Genomic DNA, 19,323 nt, shown 5'->3' with positions numbered 1-19,323 from the left:
ATGTGATGGGAGGGCAGGGTCAGGGAGGGGGCAGCACTGAGGACATGGGGCTCAGAGACTGGAGGGGAACGCAGAGGAGTGTGGCCCGGGCAGGGAGCCAGTTCCCTCCACCCCGATCCGTCGGTGCCTGTGGGCAGCTGGGGCAGGCAGGGGCAATGGAGAGGGCAGTGGCTTCACAGGATGGCCTCGGGGCCGAGTCTCCCACCTCCTGGGGCCAGGCTGGAGGCGCTGTGTCCCCACACTGGATCTGCGGGACGGGGAGAGGGTGCTGGCTCTGGAAGCTTCCACCGGACAGACTTGAATTCTGCTCGCACATCACTAGTCCCTGACCTGCAGCTGTGGCCTGGCTCAGAGGTGTAGGAAGAGGGGTGGGGGGGAGCCAGGACACCCGTCACGGTCCCAGAATTGTAGCGGAGCCAGGCAGGCCCCTCTGAGGGACAGGCAGGCAGATCCAAAGAGACAAACGGCCCTGGAAGGTCCCAGCAGGTGAGTGAGGCCCAGGATTGGGGTAGGGGCTTGGGCACAACTCCAGGCCAGGCCCTGCCCGTGCGCCCCTTCTGCTGGGCCTGCTGCCTCCCATCCCAGCCCTGCGATGCCACAGTCCTGGGTCACACAGCGGGGCCTGGAGCCCGCCCGCCTGCCTCCCCGCGTGGGCAAACAGTGTTTTCCCGCTCGACGCCTGGCCCTCCCCAGTCACTCTCAGCACAGGTCCTGGGGGCTCAGTTTATCCCACACCACCCGGAGCCGCACAGCCCAGAACAGAGCCTACTTCTGTCCCCCCAGCACGGGGTCCACAGGCCACCAGCAGCGCACCAGGTGCCCCAACAGGACTGTCACCCAGCACCAGCAGGTGAGGGACCTACCAGGGCTGCCAGATGCCACCCAGCTGGGGTGACGGGAGCTCAGGCCACACTGTCAGAGGTGGGGTGTCAATTACCCCCTTTCCCACCAAACAGCCTGCTCCAACCACCAGGGCCCCTCCTCCACTGCCCCCTGCACATCCCATGAGCCTGGGGGTTTTTGCGGCGCAGCCCCGAGTGGAAGAAGAGCGGAGCTGAGGCCAGGAGCCCAGGACCCTAGGTCCGAGAGCAGCCTTCAGCTCCAACGCCCAGCACCAGCAGGGGTGCCGGCAGGGTAGCTCAGGCAGGGAGGACCCCACGGTGACCGGTGAGCCAGTGATGTTGTGGCCTGGGATGAGGGGTGGCTGCCTCGCACACACTGCCACACACGGCAGCCTCCATTCTGGGCTGGGGGACGATTGCCACGTACCCTCCAGCAGGCAAGGCCCATCCCGGCCCCGTCACAGCAGGCAGTGCACCTGCCCCGGGGGGAGGGCAGGCCCCGGGAGGACGAGGCCCCACGCTGGCTGACCCCATAGGCAGCCTGTGGGATGGGAGCTTAGCACCCTGTGGGTGAGGGGCCAGGAAGGGGCCTGCAGCCAGGCATCTCCCCCCATGGTGAGCCCCAAAGCCCCCTCGGGCCCTGCCCGTCCTCCCACCCGTGCCATCTGCAAACGCCCTCAGCCGCCCTGGCTTTTGCTGGAGAAGGCGCTCATCTGTGCCACTTCACGATTAGTCACAAATCCCCAGGGATTTGGGGTTTAGGGTCAAAAAACATCCAAGCTGATCTGAGTCCTCCCCCTTAGAGACAGTCGCAGCCCCTTGCTCCGTCTGCCAAGCTCAGTGCCCCTCCCGCCTCTGCTGGGGGCTGGGCTCCCAAGGCCCATTCTCTCCCCGTGGTCAGCTGCCTCACTCTCTCCTCCTTTGGCCAGAGACCCTCTTTTCTGTCCTGGCCTCCTGAGTCCTGGCCCTTCCTCAGTACTCAGGCAGGATCAGATGAGGCCCTAGAGGACCCTCTCCTGTGTGTGGGGAGCTCCAGGGAGACGATGTCCCTCACCCACCAGGAGGAGTCGGGAGGGCTGGCTGGGCTGGTGAGTCCCTGGAGGAGGGTGGGGCAGCCAGAGGTTACACTCAGGACCACCCACCCTCCATGATGCTCCTCCCAGAAGGCGGGGTTCAGGCTTAGACAAAGCGCAGCTGGGGGTGGCCCAGAGCTGGACTTGCAGAGGTAGCTCCTCCACCCACGCCCATCTGCCCCCAAGGACACCATCTCAAACTCCTGCAAGTCACCCACCCTCAGACCACAGGAGCCCCGAAACAAGGTGACTCTCTGGAGTTTGTCACAAAGGGCTCCTGGGAGTGAGATCCAGGGCACGTGGACCAGACCCCACCCCAGCCCACTGTGCCCATCCCGCCTCAAGGGGCCCCGACACCCACTGCCTCTGGAGAGCACAGGCCAGGCCACCCAGACTTCCCTGGGCTGCTCCGTGCCTGCTCCCCAGCACCCACACGCAGGGGCACCCGCAGCTCTGCAGGACCCTGGCCCTCCCTCACGCTACAAGTTAAAGACAGAGAGACCTCGGCAGGGCACAAGCGGTGGGGCCGGGGGACTGGCCAGAGAGAGGTGCAGAGTGCGTTCCATTCCCCCCTGCCCCTCCTCAGCACAGAACCAGACACCCACCACTGGGGACAGGTTTGGGATCTTGCCAAAAACCTCCGACCCTCACACATCTCTTTCCAGCAGCAGTTGGGGTGTGAGGACCAAGTGCCAACGCAGGTGTGCTCTCAGGGGGCAGCAGCTGCAGACTTCAGCACGCTTGGTGCTGGACAGCTCCCGGGGCCTCCTGCCTCCCGCCTCCCGCCACCGGAACAGGCGCAGGGCCCTTTCCTCTTCCAGAAAGTCGGTAGAGCTCCCTGCTGCGTCCCCAGGGTCCACTCTAGGCGACGCGGCACTTCAGGGGCCTCCGTGCCACCCACAGCTTGCCGCCCACTTCCCTGGAGACCAGAGAGGACAGGCAGGGGCTGTGCCAGCCGCTGGCATGGGCCCTCAGGGGCTCTGTGCAGTCTGCAGGACATGGGGCTGCTGGCCCAGGAGTGACATCCCCCTGCTCCAGGAACATACTCAGGGGTACGCAGGCCCTGGTCCTGGGTCTCCTGAGTGCCCCCAGATTGTGCAGAAAGGTGTCGGGGGCTGGAAGAGTGACCTATTCTTCCAGGTTGTGACAGTCCCGGCCAGACAGATTCACCATGACATGCAGGCACATCCAGGAGAGCACCCACACCCCAAGTGTGAGCCCCACCTCACAGACGTCGGGCAGCAAATCCCAAAATACAGACGCACGAGGGCAGCCAGGCATCAGTTGCTCACGGTGAGGTGACGATGGGGCGCGTGCTGAGGAAGGACACAGGCCAGGCACCTTGGCAGGGCAGCCCCAAGAAGCCTGGAGCCTCGAGGCCTGTGGAGAAGGCAGGGCCTCCCCCGCGGCTACAGCTCTGTGACCGGCTCCGCCACTGTTTCATCTGCTGGTCCTCCCCGAGTGCCCAATGGTGACCGTCCTGGCATTCACGTGGCCTGAGTGGAAGGAGCCCCCATGCCCCGTGCTGAGCGCAGCAGGGATGGAAGGAAGGAGGGTCACGCAGCCCTGCCATCGGCAGCTGCTGGGCCAGAGGAGCGGACGCCGCAGGGTCCCAGCACCATGAGGAGCCTGGAGAGGGCCACGGCCTGACAGGGAGGACGCCTTCCTCATGCTTGAGGGCCACCCAGCCTCGCACCTGGAGCCTGGCAGAGCCCCAGGCCCTGGGCCGGCTCCTCATCTGCACCCCTCCCAGGGCGAGAGCACCCAGGGTGAGCGGCCACAGGGCCCAGGGAGAGCCACCGGGTCCTCCACTACCTGCCCCCACCACAGAGAACAGAACTGATGGGGCCCCACTCCTCCCACGTGGTGTCTACCCCCGAGACCACCTGCACATGTGTGGCATGCAGGGAACATTCTAGAACATGTGTCCCGAGGCAGGCCAGGACGTCTTGCTGTCCCCATGCCTGGCCTGGTGCTGGCAGCGTTTGGCACCCAGGAAGGATGTGGACGGGCAGATGGACCCACAGCTGCCACACAGGGTCAGAGGTCATATGAGAGGAGGCCACTGCCACCCCAGCTCTCCAAGTGGGGCCCCCAACCAGCGTCAGCACCACCTGGAAACTTCTAAGAGATGCACAGCCCACCCCAAGCCCGGGCCTCCAGGGAAGGCTGAGGCTCAGGGCCCCTGGGAGCAGCCCCAGCCATGGACGGGGCAGGAGCCTGGGTCCACAGCCCCAGCAGAGCCCAGTGCCTGCCCGGCTCCTGCTGCAGGGACACTGGGCTGGCAGCAGAGGCCCAGGCCTGAGAACCGTTCCTTTAAAGTCACAGTCCCCATGGTCTGACTGGCTTCCTGCCGGTTTCTAGAAGTCAGTGCTGATTTCTCAGGGTGATAACTGCCCTTAGGTCTTCAAGGGCTTCTCTGTTCTACCTACACACCAGAAGTTTACAATAAACAAGGCCTGGGACTATTTTGGAACAACGGAGGTGGGGGTGTCACCGGCCGCTGCAGGCAGTGCTCGCCAGGCTTGGGGTGCTCTCCTCTGCTCTCGTGTGGAAACGCCAGGACCTGGAACATGCCCTCCACCCCAGAGAAGCCTGGGGAACCACAGGGCTGGGGCTCAGCGCCGCACCCAGGGTGCCGAGGACAAAGGAAGGTAGGCCCGACAGCACCGGGGAATGGGGTCAGGCCCCGAACTCACTGTTTCCCGGGTACCCCAAATGCCCCACGCCCACCTGACAGAAGTCAGGGCCACAGCAGGTGGTGTGAGATGTGTCTGGGGTCACTGCCAGCAGCGGGACGGGACAGGACAAGCCCCTCACCAGCCCAAAGCCCTGGGGGTGCAGCCGCCAGCTTGAGCCGAAGGGACAGTGTGGCCCTGGTGTCCCCAGCTGGCCGGCCCAGCTTTGCCACAATCCCTGTCACGGCTCCCCGCTAGCCGCCCCCACCACGGAGAACTCCACAAAAATGCCAGAAGTTGGGGGAGGGCAGCAGAGTGACACCGTCTGAGCCACTTCTCCCCACCTTGGGTGCCCTGACCCACAAGCCATCCTGCTCCTCGGCTCTGTCCTGAGGGTCCCGCAGGCCCCAGCTGCAGGGCTCAGCCCCAGCAGGAGCAACCCCCCGGCACCACCCACCGTCCTGCCCACGCCACTTCACGGGGACACTGAGGCAGGGACACAGGTGACCGCTCAGCTACCATTGGCAACCAAGTACCCTGGAGGGACCCTGCCCACAACAGGGAGCACAGAACATCCTGGCCAGAGACCCCAGTCACAACAGCTCTGTGGCTCTGGCCTGGGGCGGGGCTGCCTGCCAGCTGCTTCCTGGTTGGAGGTGCCTGTGTGCTGTGCCGTGGAAGGGAAGGAGCACTCTGCACCCCCTGCAAACCCTGTGTGCAAGAAGCCACCAGGGGGCTGGCAGGGGGACCCAAGCACACTGGGTACCACGGGATGAAAGCCAGCCTCCGCCCCAGACACCAAAAGCGAGCAGAGGGGTTGGGGGGTTCCAGGGGACCCCACACTTCTCCTGGCAGCTACCAAGGACCATGGTACACCCAGGCCCCATCACAGATGAGCAGGAGCGGGGCTTGAGCATGGGGACCAGGGCTGCTCAGGGCGCCTGAGGCCACACCACCATGGCCCGCAGCCTGACCCTATCTGGCCACCCCAGGTCTCTGAGAACCCAGCTTGGGGTTGACACTCCAACCCCTGCACCCCCAGTGGGGCAGTGAGTGCCCAGGTGCCTGACACAGCCACCCTGGCCAGGACCCTTCCTGGGGTGGGCACCACACCTATCACCTCCGTCTGGTGCAAGATAACTCTCAGCCCGGGGCAGTGATGTCACCCCCACGCAGGGAAGCAGCCAGTCAGGGACCCACGCCAGCCCCAACCAGTCAGCTCAGGCAGCAGGGTGAGCAGCAGCTTATTCAGGGTGCCAGAACCTTGGGCCTGAAGCCAGCTGTGCGGAGGGGCCTTCCCTTGGCATGGAGGGCCACCAGGCACTGCCCTCCGGCCCCTATCCTGACCCCTTTTCCCATACGTGGGGTTACCCGGGGACTCCAACGCCAAGCCGCCCACAGAGGCCACATTCCTGGCCTGGTAGGCTCCCCGTGTCCCCGCAAACCATCCACGGCTCTGAGCCTCAGCCCGATTCACAGCCGCCCCCTGTATCACAGGACCACGCAGGCAGCTATCCAGGCACCCTCCCGCCTCTGCCCAGGGCCGGGAAGGCCAGCCTCCTCTCTGGAGCCCTGGACTCCAGCTTGAGCCCAGCAGGCAATGACGGCACCAATGCCCTGGGCACCTTCATACCCCTCAGGCCAAGGCGCCCGGGACTCCCACTGGCCCTACCCAGCCCAGCCCCAGCCCAGCCCAGAAGTGTCTGTTCCCCTCAGCCAGCACCACGAGGCTGCCACGGCCACCCAGGAAAGACAGCTCTGTCCTCGCAGGCTGGCACCCCCCAGGGCAGACAGGACCTGAGCTCAGCCCAAGGACACGGCACCTAACGAGGAGCCCGGTGCCCAGTGAGATGCATGCCGACTGATGGGACCTCATCATCTGCCAGGGGTGGTGCTGTCACTCTCCAGGGCTGAGGGAGGAAGCCAGGCCCAGCCTGCAGCCTGGGCCCCTGGGCTAGAGCAGCACAAGGAGGCCTGGGCCTCCATGGGTCCCGGGACTAAAAGCAGAAAGAGCCCAGGAAGCGGGAGGTGCCCAGGAAAACGAGGAGTTTATCTTTAACAGCCGGACTTTGGGGACTGCTGCTCTGTGGGTGGGGCCCAGCTCCCAGCTGCTGGGCCCAGAACACTGGCCCCTCAGAGGTGGTGGAACAAGGCCTGGACCAGGCGGGTCAGGCCCTGAAAGGCAGCTGGCCTGGCACAATCCCTGCTTTGTCCCTGCAGCCTCGGCCCCAGCCCAGCCTCCATCTTGTCCAGAGCCCTGGGCAGCTGGCTCGGGGCAGCCTAACCCGGCGGGCATCCCTGGGGCAAGGCCTTAGAGAGGCCTGCAAGCAGCTCGGTCAGCCGGCGCTAGGACCTGGGGCTCAAGGCTGACACAGGGGCCAGCCCTAGAGGTGAAAGCACAGCTGCCCCACAGATGAGGGCTCTGTCCCAGAGCCGGGTGCCATGGACAGGACATCCTGCAGAGCGCGGGGCAGCAGAGGACCAGCCGCGTCAGCCCCACGGGGCCTGACAGATGCTAGTCTGCGTTCCCCCACCCAGCACAATGTTTCCAGGCACTGAGACCTGCACAAGCTCCATGGAAACCCCGTTCTGCACACAGGGGCCCAAGGCGCCAGGGCTTAGCTGGGCTGTCCAGAGCTGAGGGCAGGGCGCAGCATGGCATGGTGACGCCCCACAGTGCCACGAGGCCTACGAGCCAGGCACAGCCCACACAGGCGGGTGCTAGTGGCAGTAGTCACGGGGACCAACCGCCTCCTCTCCTGGTGCCGGCCACCCAGCAGGGCTGCTGACTTCAGAGACAGCCTACCCTCCCCAGGTGCCCGAGAAGCCAGTCTGTGCCCAGTGAGGCCTGGAAGGCACAGGAGCCCTCAAACAAGCACCAGCAGGTGTCGGCGAAGGGGCCTTCCCCACGGCGCCTCATGAGCGCCAGTGGCAGGCGGCGTGGTGTGGCCCACTCAGGCTGTTCCCAGGGACCAGGGTCTGACCTGCCCTCGGGCCAGCCTGAGGGGGTCTCCTGTCTGTTGCAAGGCACCCAGAGCGCCAGGGCAGGTGAGGCTGTGATGAGAGAGCCCCAGGGTCACTCCACAGACAACCCTGGGAGTGAGAACCAGGGGACCTCGCTCAGGCCCGGGGCCAGGAGCCTGTTCGAGCAACCCTGGTGTCCTGGGGTACACGCCTTGCTGGCCCCATGAAGTCTTCAAGGCGGTTGGGAGGGAAGAGGGACCAGGTCCAGGGGATGCAGGTCCACACACACTGCTGCAGCGACAAGACACTCCCAGCCACCCTCAGAGCGAGGGAGGGGCCCCGGCCACCTCGGCAACCAGTGATGGGTGGGACCCAGAGTCCCTGGAGCTTCGGTGGTGGGCAGAAGCCACGGTCCTTGGTGGCAGCCCCAGCTGGACCCGCGTGAGACCTCGAAGCCCAGAGCCAACCTCAATCACAGCCCAGACCCCGCACTCCCCAGTGGTTCTAGATATGACTCCCCGCTTGGGTGGATGGCGGGGCAGGCGGGCAGCAGCCACGGTGACTCTGGAAGGCCCTCCCTGGCACAGCTGGGAGCAGGGACACAGCCTGGCCCTGAGGCTTCTACCTCCAGGAAATCCACAGCATGGACTGAATGCACTCAGCAGAGCCGGGTCAGCACGGTCAGGGCTGGGCAGTACCCTCTGCTCAGTGTGTCTTTTCGAGCCATTGCCAGTGAAAAGGCAGGGAGAGCCATGTCAACGGGGACACACACACACCGGAGGTGCCTGAGGCCACTGAGGGCAGGGACAGGACATGGGCCTGGGGGAACTGCCTGTCCTCACCACCTGGAGCCTCTGTGCCAAGGGCCCTGACAGGGACACTCAGGCCAGCTCTCAGCTGGGAAGGGGGCTCCCTGCGGAGGGCCTGCAAGGCAGAAGAGGCCGGGGCAGCATCCTGAGGCCTCCACCCTGGTGCAGTCACTGGTGTGGCACCCGGCAATGCTGAATGGGCCTTTTCAGGGACCTTGTGGGGAGGGCTGTGAAGTCCATGCTGGCTCCCCAGGCTCTGTGCATGGCGCCCTAAGAATAGCGTCCTGAGATCTGGACTTGTGGAAGCCCCATGCAGGGCAGATAAGGGGTTCAAGCCCCAGGCAGCAGCTGCCCTGACGAAACAGCTGGGGTCAGATGGCCAGGGCCTGACAAGGGGGGGGCGGGGCACAGAATCTCAGGGGTCTCACAGTACAATCACATGGCCAGGGCCTGGTGGAGGGGTGGCACAGAATCTCAGGGGTCTCACAGTACAATCACATGGCCAGGGCCTGGTGGAGGGGTGGCACAGAATCTCAGGGGTCTCACAGTACAATCACATGGCCAGGGCCTGGTGGGGGGGTGGCACAGAATCTCAGGGGTCTCACAGTACAATCACATGGCCAGGGCCTGGTGGGGGGGGTGGCACAGAATCTCAGGGGTCTCACAGTACAATCACATGGCCAGGGCCTGGTGGGGGAGGTGGCACAGAATCTCAGGGGTCTCACAGCAGAGTCACATGGCCAGGGCCTGACCGGGGGGGGGGGCGGGGCACAGAATCTCAGGGGTCTCACAGTACAATCACATGGCCAGGGCCTGGTGGGGGGGTGGGGCACAGAATCTCAGGGGTCTCACAGTACAATCACATGGCCAGGGCCTGGTGGGGGGGTGGCACAGAATCTCGGGGGTCTCACAGAGTCACATGGCCAGGGCCTGATGCTGGGGGGGGTGGCACAGAATCTCGGGGGTCTCACAGAGTCACATGGCCAGGGCCTGGTGCTGGGGGGGTGGCACAGAATCTTGGGGGTCTCACAGCAGAGTCACATGGCCAGGGCCTGACTTGGGGGGGAGGGGGACACAGAATCTCAGGGGTCTCACAGCAGAGTCACATGGCCAGGGCCTGATGTTGGGGGGAGGGGGACACAGAATCTTGGGGGATTTCACAGCAAGTCACACAGCCAGGACCTGATGCAGCGGGGAGGGGGGCACAGAATCTCGGGGGTCTCACAGCAAGTCACGTGGCCAGGGCCTGACGCGGGATGGGGCACAGAATCCCCAGAGCAGACACCCCACACTGAGTCCACCTTCACGGCTGGGGAGGCCACAGGGTCCTGTCTGCCCACGTGCTCTCCGGGCTCAGCCCTGCATGGCACTCTTGCAGGACTCCTTGGCCACCGACCCTATCTCCAGGGCCCATCTCCAGGGCCCCGCACACCACAGCCAATCACTGCCCATCTTGCTCAACATTCTAAACCGACCTCATCCCAAGCCAGCTTTCCTCCCCTCCACATCTGCCTTTAGCTCCTGGGCCTGGGGTCACCCCCAGGGCCTCCCCAGCATAGGCTCTCTCTCCCCTCACCTGTTCCATCTCACTAGCTTCTCCCACCCCAGGACCCCTCCCCACCTGGCAGCCACCAGGGCTCAGTCCTCCCAAAGACCGATGAGAACTTGGAGGGAATGTCCCAGGTCCCTGGCAGACTCAGGCCCTCCCCCGCCCCACAGCAGGTGACCCTGCCAGGTGAGCTGCAGGGCAGCCCCTCCTCCAATCTCCTCTCCTTCGCTACCTGGCAGAAGAGCCCTGTCCCGTTCACCTTCCTTCTCCTGCCCCTGGACAGAGCCCAAAGGCGGGCCCCTCATGGTCCTGTGCAGCCCCACCCCAAGCACAGCTCCAAGGGCCCCAGGGCCTCCAGCTTCTCCCAAGGGGCCCTCCCAGGCCTCCCAGGTAGGAGTTGAGCCCAGGTCTGGGTTGTGCCCTGCTCAGCGTACTGATGGAACAGCGAAGGCCCCCCACCCACGCAACACTCCCTCCTGGACCCATGCGCCCCAACTCAGAGCATCTCCACATGTTGCACCCTCTGGCCTCCACGGTGCCCTCAGTGGCAGGGACTGTGTCCCGGCATTGCCGCAGTGGTCCAGCCCAAACAAGGCTACAAAAGCCTTTCTCAGCCCCGAGAAAAGCTGGGGCGGCACCTTTGCAGGTGGGTTCCCACCTGACCTCAGCCTATGTCACACCAGAAACCACCGTGTGTCCGGCGAGGAGGCTTCTGCGGCTGCTCTGCGCTCTGAGGGCTTTGCCTGGGGTCTAGCTCAGGCAGTGGGACCACAGGAGGCAATTCCCACAGCCACCGAGGGGGGCTGACCCCACAGCCACAGCAGCAGCAGTGCAGGACGCACAGACCCAACAAGCCAGGCGGGCACTGTACAGGTCAGACCGTGGAGCACTCCCACCAAAAGGCACAAGAAGACAGCTGACCAGACCCTGAAGGGCCTAGTCGGGCATCCCCAGGCCCCAGGAGAGGGAGGCAGCATGGTCTCACCTCCACACGCAGCCTGATGTCACCTCCCACACAAGGACAGATTTCAGAACACATCTGTGGCCCACCTTCCAACAGGCCCAGCTCGGCTCAGCCTGGCGTTAGGGCTTTCATGGCACTGCAATGCTCACGGCCACCTCGAGTCAGCAGCTCCCGCTTCCAGGGACTCGGGCAGAGGGGAGGAGATGAACAGAGAGGGCCAAACCAACAAGCTGCCAACCACGGACGTGGGAAAGGGGCTGGAGTCACGTCCACGCCAATGGCCCCCAAGCCAGGCCTCCACAGCTCCCCCGTGGCCAGGTCCCGGCAGGATCAGACCATCCTGGGGGTGGCAACAGCAGCAGCAGGAAGCCCAGCCTCCCGTTCTCACACAGAGGTCTCCTGGCAGGCAGCCTGTCTCTCTCCCGGGCGTGGGACTGGCAGCTCTCCTGGCATCTGGTACCAAGTGGCCCAGCGCACACACGCGGGGCCCCATGTCCGCCCAACTCCTGGTGACCCTCAGCCGTAGCAGCAGGAAGACGCACGGAAATGGTGGCCTTCTCCCGGGCCCTCCCGGCGACGCATTAGCATTGTGCCAGTCAGAACTGAGAAAGAGGGGGCCGCTTTGTGCACACCCCCCACACAGCTGTTTTCTAAACATCTCTCTCAGCACGTTGTAGACACATACAGCCTATCCTTTTGTATTCATTACTGTTAATTACAGTGGAAACCTCCGGTAATTAACCCGCCACCAGTAGAACTCCGTGAAGAGTGGAAAGCAGCCCTACCCACAGCCGCCGGCTCAGCGCTGCACGTCACTCGGTGTCTTCACTCACAGGCAGAGGCTTCCTTATCATAACGTTTTATTGAGACCGTAATTAGATTATCTTCCTGACTCCTGCATCTTGCTGCCCTGGGCCCTCCCTTCACCAAGGATTTCACAAACTACAGTTGTTCTTTCTGGGAAAGACAAGAATCTTAAACTCAGGTGGACACTGGCTGAATGCCACCTCCTCCTCCAACCCAGGCCGCACCACCCCGACTGCCCAGGCCCTGCCCTGTGCCAGGGGCCCATCATGCCGTGGCGGGTGGGGAAAGGCCGTGTACCCAGGTGAGGCGGCTCCCTTGAACCCCTGAGCCCCCGCCGAAAGCCCTTCCTGCAGTTCTGCCATAGTTACATCACAGCCGCGGCCCTCCCCCAGGAGCCTGGCCCACTTTCCTTCCCAACACCACCTCCCAGCTCCTCCTCTGTGCAGCCGTGAGGGGCTGAGCCTCCACCCTGCGCCAGCGCCCTCCTCCTCTCTCCCTCCACCCCTGCCTGCCCGGGTCTGAGAACTTCTCGGATTGGAAGGGAGAGGCAGTGCCATGGGACCTCGGGGACACCAAGAGACGGGCCGCCGGTCGTGGGAGAAGAAAGAAAATGGCTGAGCCCCAGCTTCCACAAAGGCGACTCTGTGAAGGCGCCTGGCGGATCAGATGAGGGGCTGGCCGAACCCATGGGGCCGGGAGAGCTGGCCGCAGGCTACGGTGGCCGGGCTTGCCTCTGGCCTGGGTTGGGCCTCGCAGGGACCTGGCCTGTCACCCAGAACGACAGTCGGGCCCAACTGGGAAGCCCCCTCCACCGCCAGGCCGCGGGGTCGCTCCACGGGCCAGGCCCCACGCACTTCTGTCCCAGCAACCGCGGCCTCTCCCTCCCCCGGGGGAGTGCGGGTCACAGACGCTCCGCCCGCCCGAGCCCAGCCGCGTCAGGCGCTGTCCAGCCCTCTGCGGGTCCCGCGCTCTCCCGCCCCCACCGCGGAGGCAGCTCGGGCCTGCCCGGCGGCCCCGGCGCGCGGAGGTGGGAGTCCCGCCGGGGGCGCAGCTGCTCGGGCAGCACGCCTATTAGCGCGGCCGCGGCAGACGGCAGATGGGCGCCCGCGCGGCCCCCTCCTCCCGCGGCACAATGGGCCCGGCCGCCGGGGCGCACAATGCGGCCCGGGCCGCGCACCTGCAGCCGGGCCCGGCCCGTGCGCCCCCGTCCGCCCGCGCGCCCCGCGCCGCGCCGCGTGTCCTTGGGCCGCGCCCGGCCGACCGCAGCGAAGCGGCCTGCGGGGTCCGTGGCGGATCCCGGGCGCGCGGGCGGACGGGGGCGCACGGGCCGCCCATTGTTCACGGCCGGGCCTCCCCCGGGCGCCCCTCACGCCGCGCGCCGCCCGCGCGGCCTCCCCGGCCCCGGCCCCGCCCCGGCCCGCGCACGCACCTGTCTGCCCCTTGCCCAGCGTCTTCTCCAGCCGGTAGGGCCCCACATACTGCGCGTGCTGCGCGCCGCCGTCCTTCCCCGTCGATGTCATCGCTCCCGGGCCCGGCGCCGGCCAGGGGCGCCCGGGCGCGCGGGCAGGAAGGGGCCGCCCAGCGTCCGCCCGCGTTCGCAGAGCGCCGTCCGCGCCGACCGGGCCGGTGCGCCCCTGCGGGCCCCGCCGCTCCGCGCCGCCCGCGTCCGCCCGCGCCGCCGACCCCCGCGCCCGCTCCGACGCGGCAGTCCAAGGCCCGGCCCGCGGCGACGCCTCCGCTTGGTCGAGAGGACAGGGCGGGCGGGGGCACTTGGCTTCCGCCGCCGCCGCCGAGGCCCGCGCCCCGCGCCCCGTACCCCGCGCCCCCAGCGCACGCCCGTCCGCGGCCGCGCAGCCGAGCCGAGCCGAGCCGAGCCGCGCAACTGAGCCGAACAGCCGAGCCCGGCAGCCGAGCCGAGCCGAATGGAGCCGAGCCGAGCCGAGCCGCGTAGCTGAGCCGAACGGCCGAGTCCGGCAGCCGAGCCGAGCCGAACGGAGCCGAGCCGCTCAGCCGAGCCGTGTGGCGGAGCCGAACAGCCGAGCCGAACAGCCGAGCCGAGCCCGGCCGCGCCACGAAGCCGAGCGGACCCGAGCCTGTGCGAACGCAGCGGGATGCGGCGGCCGCGGCAAGCGGTGCCCGCGCCGGCCAATCACCGCCGCCCGCTTCTGCCGCCCCGCCCCGCCCCGCCGTGGCGAGCGCTGCAGAAGACTCGAGCGGGCGAGGCGAGGCCGGGGCGAGGCGGGACCTGGGAGCCTCCGGTCCGCCGCCTGCCATGTCCGGACCACCAGGCAGCCCGAGCTCCAGCGGCCGCCCGACCCGCCCTTAAGGCGCAACCTGAAACGGAGCAGGCGGCGGGCCCATGGCGAGGGGGTGCAGATGGCTGCCCTGGATGGGGCGGGGGGGTTACCTTGCAGGCGGTGACCCCGTGTGTCCCAAAGACTTTCCCTCCCCTCGAGGGGGTGCTGCACGCGCCGGCGCAGGGGGTGGGGATGGTGCGCTGGAAGGGGGCGGGTGCTGCACGCGGGGCGGGGGAGATGCTGGGGAGGCTGCACGCGGCGGCGGTGGGGGTGGGGAGATGCTGCACACCTGGGGGGGCTGCACGTGGGAGGGGAGATGCACACCTGGGGAGGATGCACGCGGTGGGGGTGGGGAGATGCAGCACCCCTAGGGGGGCTGCACGTTGGGGGGAGATGCACACCTGGGGTGACTGCACTCGGCGGTGGGGGTGGGGAGATGCTGCACCCCTGGGGGGGCTGCACGTGGGGGGGAGATGCATACCTAGGGAGGATGCACCCCTGGGGGGCTGCACGTAGTGGGGAGATGCACACCTGGGGTGACTGCACTCGGCAGTGGAGGTGGGGAGATGCTGCACCCCTGGGGGGGCTGCACGTGGCGGGGGAGATGCATACCTGGGGAGGATGCACGCGGTGGGGGTGGGGAGATGCTGCACCCCTGGGGGGGCTGCACGTGGGGGGGAGATGCACACCTGGGGTGACTGCACTCGGCGGTGGGGGTGGGGAGATGCTGCACACCTAGGGGGCTGCACGTGTCGGGGGTTGCTGCACAGGGAGGGGGCGCTGTCCAAGCAGTGATTTTGCACCCCTGGGAGGACGTGCTCCTCCGCCTCTGCTCCTGAAGGAGAAGCCGCAGCTTTTCCCGATTATGCCACGGTGATCTGCAGGTCGTGGAGTCAAGGACTCACCTGGAGTCTGGCCGCAGTCCCTGGCGCCTCCCAGCCCATGGTGCCGACCCCTCCTTCAAGTTGAGCAGCTGGGCAGGGGCTGCAGGGAGTAGCCTTTGGAGGTCTAAACGCGGGCAGCCAAAGAGGCAGCCAGACCTGGGCTGACCCTATGTTTCTTGCAGAAAAACACTATTATTTCCTTAAGCACGTGCTGCAGAAGGTAATGGGAAAGGAGAGATGAGGGGGACCCGGAACTCTGCAGACCATGGGGTTCCCAGACCTTGGCTGCTTGTTGTCTGCGAGCAGCATTTCCCCTGAGTTCTGCCAGGCGCTGCTGCTGCCCCTTGTGGCCCCCCACCCTGGGAAGCCCGTGAGATCAGGAAACTGCGGGGGTCTTCCCAGTGCTCCCTCCTGCTCTTTGGGCTATCTGCATTTCCAGCTGGGGAGGAGGAGTGAGCCCCCAGGGCGCCTGTCTACACTCGGCCTGCATGGCCCCAGCCCGCTTCCCTTCACATGCTCTGAACTAAGGGTCCTCCCTGCCCAATTCTGGGGCCTGTGAGGTGAGGGACCCTCCAGTGGGGATGGGGGAGGGGGGCCAGACGGGCGGCTGCTGCTGTGCGTAGGGCAGCAGGCATTTTCAGCTGAAGGTAATGAATGTGTGGGGCCTCAAGCTGGAGAACCTGTCAGACGGTGAGGTCTGGCCGGAGGCTGACTGGGAGTGGTCTGGTCCAGGTGCCAGCAGAGGCCAAGGGTGCGTAGGAGACCAGGAGAGGGCATCGGACCACAGCCAGAGGGCAGGGGCACTTTCCCAAGATGCCCTGTCTCTGCTGCCACGGCCACCTGCCCTCCCAGCCTGTGGGAGAGTCAGATGCACCTTTGTGGGGTCCTCAGCAGCCTTGCGCCCTGCTGGCTGTTTGCATCCGGCTGCTCAAGTGGCCAGAATTCTTGCTTGCTTCTTTCTGTTTCCTTGCCAGCAGGCAGCCCACTCCCCCACCCCTCACTGCGGCCCTGGGGTCTTTTCTTCCCTGTCTGTGTCTGAGCAGCCCACGCCATCAGTGGCCTCTAGGGCTCAGTCTGGAGCGTCTCTTCTGGCCCCTGCCCGTCCTCCAGGTGCGAGGGGCCACTCAGCCTTCCGCCTCTGAGTGCCCACCCTGGAATCGCACCCCTGGCCTCCCTTGGTTCCGCTGTCCCCCCTTGAGTGGGCTGCGGGAAACCCCAGACTCAATGCCTTCTTGATGGCATGTCGCACCCCCTGCCCCCATCTTTGTGGGGGTCAACGGGACAACTGCCAACGGGACACCCACACCCTGGCACACCCCCTCCCGGGGCACCCCAGCACCAGTCTGTGGCCAGCTAGGAGGCACTCAGATGTTTTGGTCTTGGAGGTGGGTCCCTCGTGGCCTGGCTCCTGCTTCTGGTGCCACCTGTAAAGGCTGGTGCCACCCTTTAAAGCCTGCAGAACCATGAGCCAATTAAACCTCTTTTTAAAATAAATTATCCACTCTCCGGCATTTTTTTTTTTTTTTTTTGAGACAGAGTCTGGCTCTGTCGCCAGGCACCAGGCTGGAGTGCAATGGCGCAATCTCAGCTCACTGCAACCTCCACCTCCTGGGTTCAAGCAATTCTCCTGCCTCAGCCTCCCAAGTAGCTGGGACTACAGGTGTGCGCCACCACACCCAGCTAATTTTTGTATTTTTTAGTAGAGACGGGGTTTCACCATGTTGGCCAGGATGGTCTCAATCTCTCGACCTCGTGATCCGCCCACCTTGACCTCACAAAGTGCTGGGATTACAGGTGTGAGCCACCGCGCCCGGCCCCAGTCTCTGGTATTTATAGCAACACAAGAACAGCCTAACACACTATCTCTACGAAAACTAAAAATAAAATAGCCAGGCATGGCTACACACCAGAACTACATGCTTGTAGACCCAGCTCCTTGGGAGGCTCAGGTGGGAGCATTGCTTGAACCCGGGAGATGGAGGCTGCAGTCAGCCATGATAGAGCCACTGCCCTTTAGCCTGGGCAACAGAGCGAGGCCCTGCCTCAGAAAAAGAATGACTACAAGTTAGAAGACGCACAGCTCCTTACACTCTCCGACACTGCAGATGGGAGTGAAAAATGATGCTTCGGGAACCAGTAATTCTGATACAATTAAACATACGTTGCTGTACAATCCAACAATCCCACCTCCAGGTGTTTTCCCAAGAAAAAGAAAAACTCACAGCCACACACCACTTGCATGCAAATGTTCATAGCCACTTTATTTGTAACAGCCGAGAAGTGAACAGCCAACCCGCTGTCCTTGGGTGGTGACTGGGCAGACAGGCTGTGGTGCACCCACACGGGAACGAGACTCAGCCGTGACCAGAGCGAACCCGGGAGCCTGGCTGCAGTGTGAGCGAATCTCAAACACACCAGGCCAAGCGAAGAAATCTGGCCTCAGAAGGCCACGCACTGCACGATGCTATTTCCAGGACATTATAGAAAAGGCAAAACCACAGATACAGAAGGCAGAGGGTGGTTGCAGGTCCAGGGCCATAGGAGTGCTTGTGCATCCTGAGGGCTGGGTGCTTTGCAATACTCACAATCGTCCACATACAGTCTTACTTCAGTAAAGCCGCCCAGCAAGAATGAGCTCCACCCCGAAGCGCCCACGGCCCAGGCAGGGAGACACACCTGGGTGCACCTGGTGCCCTGCTGACTGCAAGGTCCACCCCCCTCCATGGGTGGGTGGGCACATGGCGTGGGGAGGGCTTCCTGTAGGATGGGTGGGCACATGGCGTGGGGAGGGCTTCCTGCAGGATGGGTGGGCACATGGCGTGGAGAGGGCTTCCTGCAGGATGGGTGGGCACATGGCGTGGGGAGGGCTTCCTGCAGGATGGGTGGGCGAGTGGTGGCGGGGAGGGCTTCCTGCAGGATGGGTGGGCACATGGCATGGGGAGGGCTTCCTGCAGGATGGGTGGGCACATGGCGTGGGGAGGGCTTCCTGCAGGATGGGTGGGCGAGTGGTGGCGTGGGGAGGGCTTCCTGCAGGATGGGGGGGCACATGGCGTGGGGAGGGCTTCCTGCAGGATGGGTGGGCACATGGCATGCGGAGGGCTTCCTGCAGGATGGGTGGGCGAGTGGTGGCAGGGAGGGCTTCCTGCAGGAAGCAGCTCCAGCTGTCTAAGGATGTAAATGCAGGCCAATGGACAAGTGGGTCACTGAGGCCAGGCACGGTGGCTCACACCTGTAATCCCAGCAGTTTGGGAGGCCGAGGCAGGCAGATCACCTGAGGTCAGGAGTTCAAGACCAGCCTGGCCAACATGGTGAAACTCCATCTCTATTAAAAATACAAAAATTAGCTGAGCCTGATGGCATGCACCTGTACTCCCAGCTACTCGGAAGGCTGAGGCAGGAGAATAGATTGAACCCGGGAGACAGAGGTTGCAGTGAGCCGAGGTCATGCCGTTGCACTCCAGCACTCTTGTGGCACGATGGCTAGCGAGGGTACCCTTCCTGCAGCCCAAGAAGTGAAAATTGCATTGCTGAAAGATCCTTTGTCTCAGTGCTGATTTTTCTTTGCAGCACCGAGCATCTGTTTCCAACACTGAGAGACAGAGCAAGACTCCATCTCAAAAACAAAACAAAACAAAGGGGTCATTGATCCTGAAGGACCCCAGGGGACAGGAGGATACAGAGGGGTCACCGGATGGCCCATCTCCATTGCCAGCCTGGAAGTTTCTGATGGGGGGTGGGGGTGATGTTTGTTTCCAGACACTGCCCCCCGAGAACGTGTGTCCAGAGGTTGTGAGGCTCTGGGCGTCAGCTGGTGTTTTAGGTCCCGGCTGCTGCTGCTGCTGCGGAACTGGAATCACTGACGTCATCAACCTTCTCTCCCTCCCAGCTCCCTCCCCGACTGTCCTGGACCGCAGGAGTCACCCACTGCTCCTGGGCCCTGGCCACGGCATGTGTTTCCCGCGGTGGGAGCCTCACTCCACGTTGCCCGGGGTTCATTTATTTAATCCCCGCCCGGCAGCAGGGATTAAAGACCGTGTTCCAGCCCCTGCCCCAGACTGAGCAGGTGCACAGCCAATGACGAGGTGTCCGCTAAGCAGCCTCGCGATCTGCAGGACAAGCTCGCGCCCGCTGGGAGCTAGGGCAAGGGCCTGGGGAGAGGAGAGAGGCAGGTGGCGGGGGGTGGGGGAGGGGTGGGCAGCCGGCCTGCTGATGCACCCATGCCCGGGGCCTCCCAGCCAGCCTCACACCCACCCCTGGGCCCACCCCCTCCACCCGCCTGAGAGCTGGGCTTCCTCCCATTCTGTCCCTGCCCCATCTCTGATGTCCCGTCACCAAGGTCGGAGTGTGGAGGAGGAAGAGCAGCCACTTTCTGGTTCCCAGTACCATCCACGGACATCAGGGACACCTCTGGCCCAGCCCCCTCCCTCCCCACTCGCGGGATCTCCCTGGCTGGCCC

At 64.9% G+C, this 19,323-nt stretch overlaps 1 protein-coding gene across 6 annotated transcripts in view; it reads right to left on the bottom strand.

Moving 5' to 3' along the window:
- BRSK2 (BR serine/threonine kinase 2) overlaps positions 1–13,206 on the bottom strand; it is a 71,496-nt gene extending 58,290 nt beyond the window's left edge. For all 6 annotated transcript variants that reach the window (XR_010340225.1, XR_010340226.1, XM_064370295.1 and 3 more), the window contains exon 1: positions 13,116–13,206. Coding sequence is in view for 4 of the 6 variants with exons in the window: in XM_064370295.1 (XP_064226365.1) it covers positions 13,116–13,206 (91 nt within the window). In the remaining 2 variants the exon portion in view is untranslated. The remainder of the gene's footprint in view (positions 1–13,115) is intronic.
- Positions 13,207–19,323: the final 6,117 nt, after the last annotated feature.

This window comes from Aotus nancymaae, unplaced genomic scaffold, assembly GCF_030222135.1.
Source record: "Aotus nancymaae isolate 86718 unplaced genomic scaffold, 86718_ANA_hifiasm-v0.15.2.pri h1tg000106l, whole genome shotgun sequence".
NCBI lineage: Eukaryota > Metazoa > Chordata > Mammalia > Primates > Aotidae > Aotus > Aotus nancymaae.
The sequence above is the reverse complement of the archived record's forward strand: the minus strand, read 5'-3'. Positions and strand labels throughout refer to the sequence as shown.